The following is an 11,093-nucleotide window of genomic DNA, read 5'->3' on the forward strand; positions in this document are numbered from 1 at the left end:
CAGGATGTAGACATTAGACATGGGGATGGAGGTGAGTAGAGGGATGATTCCAAAGTATGATCAAACCACTACCAGGAAAGCACTAGATTTAAGTTATTTTTCCAGCAACAATAATAGGTTTAAACAGATTCAGCCATGTTCTCTCACCTGGTCTTAGCATTTGTGAGGCCAAGGATAGATGCATAGGGCCCAGCAAACACTCAGGCTGAACTGGTGAGCTTCTCTTTGAGTATCATGCTCCAATCAACCAAGTACAGCAACCACAGGCCACCCCCACAGACCAGTGTAACATTACATGGTCACCCTCTGCACCTCCTCTAGTGGTCAGTCTCTTGACCCCATTTTCCTCTCTGCCCATGAAGTCAGTGACCAAGACAATTGCTGACAACATAAATAACCACCAGCACAGGGAACAATATATGGTTGAGGGGCAGCAGCATGAACAGCTGTTTTCCCAAAACTTAACCTAAAGCCAAGCTTTATTGTAAAGCCAAGATTATCAATTCAGCAATGCATTTTGGGCAGTCTGCAATCCTGACACCAAACAATGCCAATCTCTGGAGGTGAGACGATAAAGGGGAGAGTAACTGATCCCTTCTTCCTATTCCCTGGATTTATACAAGGGTAATGGTCCTTTGGGAATGGAGCAGGAGGGAGTTGTGTGTAATCCATACTAAACTTGGCACTTGCTTTTCTTCTCAGAGTTCCTAAAAACCAACCTGAAGGGAAACTGAAAACTAAACCATCAGATGAAATCAAGTTCACTGTTTATAAAGTCCATGAATGAAGTATACACACACACACATATACACACAGTAACACCAAGGCTTACCTTTCTTTTATCTTCATCTGTTGATTCAAATTTGAAAGTAGCCCTATGCTGAAGATGGAAAAAAAGGGAAACAACGTCATTTTAAATACACAGATTTTAGATGTTGGTTAAGTTTAAAACTACCTAATGTCTGTAAAAAAGTTGTCTTCCTATATCATGTCTTGATATTCTTATTAAAGAGAGGCATGTAAGCAAATAATTACAAAGCAGTGCAAAATGACTAAAGCAAAAATATATAAACAAGCCACTAACTGCTCAGATAATTCTGGATTGCCTTGCACAGAGTACAGAGCCTTTGAGCTGGACCTTGAGGGATAAATAGATTGCACAGTAGGCAAACAGAAAACATTCTAGAGATAGAAACACAGGTTCAGCTGTGTGAAATGGTATGGTATGTTTGTGAAATAAGCAGCTCTGTCAGAGCAAAACACAGGATACATGTTAGGGGATGAGTGGAGAAAGATAATAGGAAAGTAGACTGGACAGATTTGGAAGGGTCTTCCAATGTTGCTAAGGAGTTTGTACCTTCTTTTTCATGTGCAATAAAAAAATCATCAGAGAATTGTAGATAGGGAAGAAACTGATAGACTGGTATTTTAGAGAAGTAATTCTGTAAGAAGAAGAGTTTAAATCATAGCTCCACCACTTACTAGTTGAGCAAGTAACAAACTATGTTTCTCACATGAAAAGCGGGGGTGACTAGTTCGCCGAGCAGCTAAGGCATATAATGTTCTACCCCAGTGTCTGATGCATAGTAAATATTCAGTAAATATTAGGATGATAATAATGATGATGCCAATGATATTAAGGGAAAAAATAACTGAAAGAGAAGAGAATGCCATGACTCTCCTGAAATCACTGGCAACACTGTATCTTCCACTCTGTAGCTAAAACAGAATGGAGTAAGTTGACTTCTCCACTCTCAAAAAGCAACAGTACCCAAAAACTAGAGCATTAAGTTCCTCATTATCTGCTCAAGTTTTATTCAGGAGAATCAAGTACCCTTACGAATCCTAAGTTTTCCTTTTAAAAAATCTTCACTGAACACCTCTGCCTTTCCTTTGTATTTCTCATTTGGCAACACTCACAAACATTTACTGGCAACCCATCAGGGCTTAAGTACACTAAGTACTAAAGATAGCATCATTACAGGTAGTTCTGCACTGACAGCTTTGTAGAAGAAACAAATTTTTAAATTAAATGAGATGGAGAAATACTGACAGAGAAGTAAGTAGTTCTGAATGTAAGAAATGGTTAGAAGGAAGACTTAGAGGGAAGAGAGAAGGGCCATTTGAGGAAACCGAAGTGAGGCTCCCTCACATACAGTTTGCAAAACAAAATGGATATCAGGTAGTAAGGGCTTGGATTTAAAAATTTATACCTGAACCAGGGGAAGACTCTGAGGGAGGTGTGAACAGTAGCACATTCTGGAAGAATATTTTGGGAAGGAGCTTACAGGCCAGATCAAAGGAGAGCAAGACTGAGGGACATAAAGCCCTCTGAGAAATGGGCATCAAAAATCCAGGTGATATTGCTAGAGGTAGTATAAATTGACACCAACTTTAAAAATGAATGTGGCTCAGCAGCTAGTGAAACCAACTAGCATCCATGAAGATGCGGGTTCTATCCCTGACCTTGCTCAGTGGGTTAAGGATCCAGCGTTGCTGTGAGCTGTGGTGTAGGTTGCAGACGTGGCTCAGATCCCGAGTTGCTGTGGCTGTGGCGTAGGCTGGTGGCTATAGCTCCGAATGGGCCCCTAGCCTGGGAACCTCCATATGTCACAGGTGCGGACCTAAAAAGACAAAAAGACCCAAAAAAACTAAAATAAATAAAAATATAATAAAAATGAATGTGATAAAAATAAACCATAAAAATACTTATATCTTTGGGCCAAAAATTTTAATCCTAGGAATTTATCCTAATGAAATCATCCAGAGCGAGAGAAAAATTATTTATGTAAGCATATTCGCTGCAGTGTTATCAAATATTAGAGAATAAAAGAGACAATCTGAATATCCAACAACAGACTGATGAAATAAATTTCTATGCATTCATCTGATGGAATATTATATTGCAATTTTTTTAAGATGGTTAAAAAGTTCTATAACGTGGAAAATTATTTGTGATGGCAATAATTGGAAATATAGTAAAATATCAAATTGTATGTCTATGATGACAGTACCTACATAAACATATGGATGCATTCAAACAAATGCTAGGGTCTTAAAATGTAAAAATAAAAGCAACTATGTAAAGTTGGTGGAATCTCTAGTGATTTCATGACAAAACTCATTCTTAGTATATTATTTTTATAATTAAAAGAAAAATTTTAATAAAAGATAAATGAAGTAATGAATGAATATGGAAAGAAAGAGGAAAAAGAACAAAGAACAAAGGCTATAACTCAGGAATTTATAGACCTGAGGTTTATTGAAAACTAACATTGAATAAAAGATAAAGAATCATAGATTGTATGGTTATAAATTGAAGCTTAGAAAAGGTTCACTACAAATGAAAATAAATAATTGCACTTAGAAACCAAGAAAGCCTAATTTTTGCCACTGTATGTAAAATATTAATCCTATACATTATCCAGAATAAATGTACCTAGTTGCCAATATAATATTTCTCCTAAACTTCTTTTGGCATTTGTGGTAAGGGAAGAGAAAAAGAAATCATCTTTTGGAAAGACCTTCATTAAGTTATAAAAATATCTTTTAAATAGTTTCTACAAAGAATTAAATCTTTTAAGGTGATAATTTAGAATAGTAGCAAGGGCTAATTTTTCTTTTTCTTTTATTTTTTTGCCTTTTTTGTCTTTTCTAGGGCTGCACCTGCAGCATATGTAGGTTCCCAGGCTAGGGGTCTAATCAGAGCTGTAGCTGCTGGTGTGCACCAGAGCCACAGCAATGCCAGATCCGAGCTGTGTCTGCGATCTACACCATAGCTCATGGCAATGCCGGATCCTTAAACCACTGGGCAAGGTTAGGGATCAAACCCACATCCTCACGGATACTAGTCGGATTCGTTAACCACTGAGCCACGATAGGAACTCCCTCTTTTGCTTTTTAAATGCAAGGCTGATCCAGTCATAAAACTGTGTTGATTAAGGGGAAAAAAAAGGAAGGAAAGAAGAAAGAAAGGAAGGGAGGAAGGAAGAAAAGAAAAGCTTTCAAAAGCCTTAACTAGCATGAGGGCTTAATTTAATTAGAAAATATTGTGAGGTAATACAGATTAAATTCAGAATATGCCAATCTATACAGAAGCTCAAACTCTAAGATTGTTTGGATTTGGAGATGTTGGCTTCTCTAAAGCTGGATTCTTTTATCCAACTTTGATCATACCTAACCTATTCAGTACCTCCAACCCTATTCTCTCCACTTTCTTTTTCCTTTTTTTTTTTTTTTTTTTTTTTTTTGCTTTTTAGGGCTGCACCTGGGCATACGGAGGTTCCCAGGTTAGGGGTCATATTGGAGCTACAGCTGCCAGCCTACACCACAGCCGCAGCAATGCCAGATCCGAGCCACATCTGCAACCTACACCACAGTGGATCCTCAACCCACTGAGTGAGGCCAGCTATCAAACCCACAACCTCATGGTTCCTAGTTGGATTTGTTTCCACTGCGCCACAATTGGAACTCCATATCCTCTCCACTTTCTAAGGCTGAAAGGGGTGGGGAAGGGGATCCAGCATTTCTGGCTATAAATGCCTGTCCAGAACAGCTGACCAATAGTCAACCACTTCATTTTCTTTAGACGCTTTATCTCCAGACAAACAGGAGCAAGAAGCCAAATATAAACTAAGAGTAAACCATTCTTCAATCTAGAGACCAAGTTAAAATCAGCTCAGTGGCACACTTGACTCACAAGGATTCCCCACTATAAGTTTCATATCCTATGAAGAGGCTCTAAAAAGCTCAGGCTCAGGAGTCAGACAATGTTAGGTCTGAGTCCAGTCCCGATGCTTACTAAAAGTGTGACTTTGGTCAAGTTATTCAACTTTACCACCTGTCAAGAGTTTCCTTATCATTATGTATAGCACTTTGCACATAGCAGGTGTTCAATAAGTGGACACTATTGTTATTACTGTATGGCCTATGATGGGGCATCTGGCCAAATACTGACCTATTAAAGAACTAGGATTCATTTCATAGATTTTTAAAGATACACTCAAAAAGTGGTGGTAACAAAGGAATTAACCTAACTGGTGCCTCGGTGTGTGTGTGTGTTGTGTGTTGTGCTGTTTCAGGAATAGAAATTACTTCTAGAACTAAATATTATATAATCCAATCTGGAAATAAGAATATGGTATAACAAAGGAACAGTCCACTACACACGCTCCTCTGCAAAAATCCACAGAATGAACTCAGAGAGAGTCAGAACTAAACCTCAAAGTTTAAAACAAAAAGTCCTCTTACATAGTCCAGGATATTTATATACCCTTTTCAAATGTGGGTGCTGTACTTCTAGAACTGTCCCAATGTTAGGTCCCTATCCATCAGGTTCTTCTACCACATAAATAAAGACCTTACTCCTATTCAAATAGTGTCTTTTTCCTCTGAGGACTATTCTTAGACACCTACCTGCCTGCCGGTATCTTAAGTAACTCTTACCTTTCACTTGGCCATAAGCTTGTCATACTTCCATAAGGGGTTATCATATGTCCAGGTGGCCTCTATGGCCACCAAGCTATCTTTCTGGTTACCATCACAGTTGATGCCACTAGGCCTCAGTTCTTTGCCTATTAATAGAAGGTGTTGGACTCAATTTTCTTTGAGGTTCCTTCTAGTCTAAATATCCTGGATTCACGGAACTAAGGTTCTACTATGCACTTCAAGGCCGCTCATCACTGTTTGTTTTGATAATCATAATGATGGCAACCAATCTCTCTACCCAGTCTGTTAGCAGAGCAGGCTCTAAGGGAGGAGAAGCAGCTTGGACAGCCTAGACTAGAACAATATAAACTTCCCATTCTACAACTGGAGTGGAGGTGATTGGGGCTCTAGAGCAGCCAAAGGAAACAGTCCTGAAAACCCTTCCTCTTCTGTGCTCAGTTACATAGAATAGACAGCGTAAAGGCAACATGGTATTGAAAAAGAGCCCTGGATATGGAATCTGAAGACTAGGCCTGCCACTTCTAGCTAAGTGCCCTTGGGCCCATAGACAGTTACTTTGCCTTTCTAAACCTTGACTTCCTATCCTCCCCCACACCACCTGGTAAAAGGGAGAATACATCTATCTCCCTCATAAGTTTTAATGTAAGAGGATTATATGTGATGACATGTGAAACCACTTAGGATAATACATAGTACATAGTGGGCTCTCAAAAACTGCTAACAGATAAACTGAGAGTGAAAAAGAACAATCACTCTTCCTATTTTTTAAAAATACTTTCATATGCTGAGTCAACTTGTATTGTGCCCTTGAGAAAAAGACAAGTTTCCTTTTTTTCTGGGATGGATAGATCTTCCCATTCCCCAAGATAACAAGGGTCAGTGAATGAAGAGAAAAGGCTTGAAAATTAGTCCCTTTAACACAGTAGAAATTAGATGTCACCTAGAGCCGACAAGATGAATGTTGCTCTAAACACGGGACAAGGTATTTTGCTAACCATTAGAAAGTGCAAGGGTCACGGAAAAAGAGAAAGAATGAAGTACTAATTTTTTTTTTTTTTTAATCAGGCTGTCAGCTCAGTGCCAGACCTCTGATTCCTGACTTTTTTGTTCAAAATAAATAGCTATGGGTTTTTCTTCAGTGCCAGGCACTGTTCTAAGTGATTTACCCATACAACTCGTTTAATCCTAACAACAAACCTATGGTGCAGATACTTTTATTATCCCTATTTGGCACATGAGTAAACTGAGGCACAGAAAAATTAAGTATGTTGTTCTACGCCACAAGGATGGTAAATTGGGCACTAGGGTTCAGAGTCAGGCTCTGGCCACAGGACCTCTTGAGTAACTTGATCATTAGTGAATGCCTCCCAGGTGCATTGTGCTTGGTGTTTGGCATTGTACTTCAGTTAATTTAAGCTTCATGATAGGTGACATAAACCTATGTTACAGATAAGGAAACTGAGACTCAGGCTTAAAACAATTTATCCATAGTCATGAAGTTAATAAATGGCAGACTTGAACCAAGATTTATCTGACTCCAAATTCCACCTTCTTTCCACTATTCTTGACTGCCTTTTTTTAAGAATTGGCTTTATTAGAGAAATAAAGCAGTAAAAGAACCTCCTCTGCCAAACAATGAACCAATCATTCATTTCCCTCTTGGTTAAATTCCTCGATGCCCCATAATCACTTCACTCTAAACATGTCTCAAATCCATTTTTCCAGAAAAGGAAAATGAGGCACATGGTAGTATCCAAGTAATTTTTCAGGGTTTCAGACTCCATATTCCACAGAGCGCGGCAATTTAACTCCACCTCCCCATTCTTATTCCAAGACGACTGCAATCATACTTCCACTTCCTCTTCATCTGCCTCTAGTATCTCTTGCCTTGAGTGGGCAAAGCCCCACTGCCAACATAAAACTCAGCTACCTTCTTTGTACTCTGGTCTTAATCTAACCAGCATTAAACATGAGAGCTGTTTTCAGAAGGTGCTGACCGACCCACTTCACAACAAGTGAGAGCACTGGCCCCCAAAATACCACCCTAAACAATACACAGTGGGCATCACAACTTTAAAAACATTCCCAATGTGAAAGAAGAGCTGGAGATGTGCAGAACATAAGCTCTGACAGCACTTGGCCAGGAATGGTGAGGGGAAACCAACCTGGAGGAAGATCAAGGAGAGGAAGAGATAAACTGCAGGGAGCAAATCTCAAGTTCTAATTAGTTTAACCACAAAGGGAAGAAGAAACATTGAAGGAGGTGATAAGATCCAACTGGAGGTCTTTCCTCCTCCTTCCCTACAGAAAAAAAGTTCCTATTTTTTGCTGGCTACCTGGCATATAACAAGTGCTAAATAAACACTAGTTGATTCAACACAATAGTCAAGTTCTTTGCTATATTTCTTTCTTCTGAAAATCAGTTTGTAATTACAAATCTTTTGTGGAAAGCAATTATAAATCAAGTTAAATGAATAGACATTCAAGGCCTCTGTATCTGCAGATCCCACCTCTGCAAATTCAATCAATTGTGGATTAAAAATATTTGAAAAAAAAGAAAACATTTGGAAAAAAAATTCCATAAAGTTCCAAAAAAGCAAAATATGAATCAACTGGCAACTAGCTATATAGTATTTGCATTATATCTACAACTATCTACATATAATTTATGCTGTATTAAGTATTATTAGTAATCTAGAGATGATTTAGAGTATAAGGGAGGATGTGTGTAGGTTATATGCAAATACTATGCCATTTTGTATAGGGACTTACCCATGGATTTTGATACCCAAGGGGGAGGGAGTCCTGGAGCAAATCCCCTGCAGTTATCAAGGATGACTGTAATCTCCACAATGCATACATCTGTGCGTTAAATGAATTTCTCCAAAATTTAGCAGATATGCAACAGTAACACTATCAGAAAGTGAAGAAGCTGAGATATGATGTGAACCGAATCCATGCATCCTCCCAAAGAAATACATAGTACTGTAATAGGGCAGTCAGACACTTAGATTCGAATCTGTCCCATCTCAATGAGTGTATGGACTTAGGGCAACATTATCCTAAATTTTATCATTTGTAAAATGGGGCATACCACCACTTTCCTCATAGGGAAAGATTAAATGGGAATGTGGATCTTCTCCACACAGGGCAGAAATGGCATTCTGGCAGCTCAATACAAATGTATGGAAGTGCAGTGGTGGGCACATAGCAAATACAGAAGGGGAAATGAATGAAAGCAAAAGAAAGGAAGAAAGATATTATATCTAGGGTGTGTTGGGTGTGTTTTCACAGAAGGGAGTAGTCAGTCTTTCCTATAAAGCAGTCTTCTAAATGGAAGAACAAAGGTATGGTACGTTACCTTTTGAAGTCAGCATGTAAAATTCCTGGAAGGAAAAGTAATGGAGAGCTAACGGTTCTTGAAGAGACATTCAGAGAAGTGACTGGGATATACAAGAAGATAGCTTTTTACTGCAGGGTTATAAATTGGAAAGAATAATGAATGGTTTGAAGACCTAGGTTGGAATCCCAGCTTACAAGCATGACCTTGGGCAAGTTACTTAACAGATCTAGAATCTCAATTGCAAAACGCAGATAAAACCTCACAGGATTGCTGTCAAGATTAAATGAGATAATGGATGGGAAAACTGTTAAGGCTATACAAATAACGGGTATTGTTAGTAGTTAGTCTCCCTCCACTTAAAACACAGTGTGTCCGTGACCTTGGCGTCATTTCAATTCCTAGTGCCTCGGTTTTCTCATCTATAAAATGGAGAGGAGGATGCTCTCTACCTCATAAATTCTGAGGATCAAGTTAGACTATATAAGAGACACCACGCCTTGAGACAGCAGTGCTGTAGATATATAAGGAACTGCCATCGTAGCTGATACGTTTTATGCATGTCAAGGGCCGTGGTGATGCACAGACACACGTATTCTTATGCTATGCAGGTAAGGAAGCCTCGCGTGCGTTTATGCATTCAAGAGTACGGCGCAAAGCGGAGACACACATTCACGGACTCCGGGGGTGTGACTTGCACGCTTGGGAACAGGGCCATGGGACAAGCTGCTGGGCCGGAATCAGAGGAGTGGGCGCCAGAGTGGGGGCAGGGGGATACAGGATGCACGGATGGAAAAGGCGGGGGGGCACAAACACGCATGCCCAAGCCGGAAACGTTTTCGGGGGAGAGCAATGCGCATCCCCGGAATGAGGGGGGTTGGGAGAGATGCGGTGTGCAAGCCCGAGGGGGGTTGGGGGAGCGGCCCGGGGTGCTATACCGCATGCCCGGGGCCAGGGCTCTTTACCTTATCGCTGTAATCCCTCAGGACCCGTTCGATAGCCCCCGCCTCGCCGGCCCGGACGATGTAGAGGGCGCGCTCCTCATCCATGGCCGCAGGTGCGGGGGAGCCGCGGCCGCTGTGCGCGCCCAAGCCGCTGCCTCCAGGTAAACGCCTCGCGCCCCCGCTCGCTCGCTGCTTCCCAGCTTCCTTCCTTCCCTCCTTCCCTCCCTCCCTCTGCCTCCAACCCGCCAGCCTCCGCCCGGGCAGGCCCGACGTCACCGCCCCTCAACTTTCACCCCGCGACGTCACGGGTCCCCCAGCAACCGGCGCCTCGCGGCCACCCGCGACAAGGCCCAGGACTCGGTAGAGGCCTGGGGAACGGCCAGAGGCGGGGTCAGACCCGAGGTCCTACTTTCTCTCCTTCCTCTCCCTTCCTCGGAGAAGAGTCCAGCCTTTTAAGTGGGCTTCCACAGACAGAACTGTTCTTCTCTCCCGACCCTCCTCTATGAATCATTCTCCTCAGCTGACGAGAGCGACCCGGCTCTTCCCCGCCCCTCTGAGAGCCAGCAGCTGTATCGACTACAATTCCCTTCGGGCAATGGGGTCATCCCACTCTTCCATCTAATTTACTGGAGTGCCCAATGGCATGCCGGGATTGGTAGTCATCCCGCGGGAAAGACTTCCCTCCAAAGGCATGCTGGGAACTGTGGTCCTGCGAAGGCCGGAAACGGGAGTCCGGCGGCCGCCTGAGGCCAGCGGCCCGGAGACCGTTAAGGGGAGGGTCTGAGCGTCGGCTCTGCCTCCTTTGTGTTCCTGACCGAGCTGACTGTCCGGCAATAGCTTTGGCTGGTCGGACTAGGTGACAGCCGCGGAAACTGGCACCTCTTGGTGGGAACTGTCAAACACCGGTTTCATTCCCTCTTTTCTCGTTTAGCGGTTTTGGTCTCTGAAATTCCTTCCTTCCTTGTTTGCGGTCGTGCTGTGTATTCAGCCACACTGATGTGGGAGATTGCTGGCAATTCTCGGATAAGAGGGGACTCGGCGGTTTTTTGGCCTTAATAATAAATAATAGCTGCCATATATCGCGTGCCCCCGAGATTCCAGACTTCAGTCAGGTGATTTCTCACAACACAGATTTTTGCGGAACCGAAGGAACCCGAATAGGTTAAGTAATTTGTCCTAAGTCACATAGCCAGTAAATGGGTAATTCAAGATTTGAATACAGATCTTTCCCCAAAGGCCAGGAAATGTAGTAATACGAATATACTAGTAATGGTAGTGATGATGGTGATGATGATAGAGGCTCACATTTGCTAAGTGTTCACTGCATGCACACACATTGTTACAAACTTTACCTGTGTTAT

The 11,093-nt window shown here is 41.8% G+C and overlaps 1 protein-coding gene across 7 annotated transcripts in view; it reads right to left on the reverse strand.

The window, feature by feature from the left end:
* Positions 1–10,298, reverse strand: part of RIC8B (RIC8 guanine nucleotide exchange factor B) — a 110,102-nt gene extending 99,804 nt beyond the window's left edge. For 3 of the 7 annotated variants that reach the window (XR_007135786.1, XR_007135787.1, XM_047786466.1), the window contains exons 1-2: positions 9,754–10,298; positions 833–880 (exon numbers count right to left, since the gene is read on the reverse strand). Coding sequence is in view for 3 of the 7 variants with exons in the window: in XM_047786466.1 (XP_047642422.1) it covers positions 833–880; positions 9,754–9,837 (132 nt within the window). In the remaining 4 variants the exon portion in view is untranslated. The remainder of the gene's footprint in view (positions 1–832; positions 881–9,753) is intronic. The other 4 variants (XR_007135789.1, XR_007135788.1, XM_047786465.1 and 1 more) reach the window with 3 other exon arrangements.
* Between the last annotated feature and the right edge of the window lie 795 nt (positions 10,299–11,093).

Source organism: Phacochoerus africanus, chromosome 7 (genome assembly GCF_016906955.1).
Source record: "Phacochoerus africanus isolate WHEZ1 chromosome 7, ROS_Pafr_v1, whole genome shotgun sequence".
In the NCBI taxonomy this organism is placed as follows: Eukaryota; Metazoa; Chordata; class Mammalia; order Artiodactyla; family Suidae; genus Phacochoerus; species Phacochoerus africanus.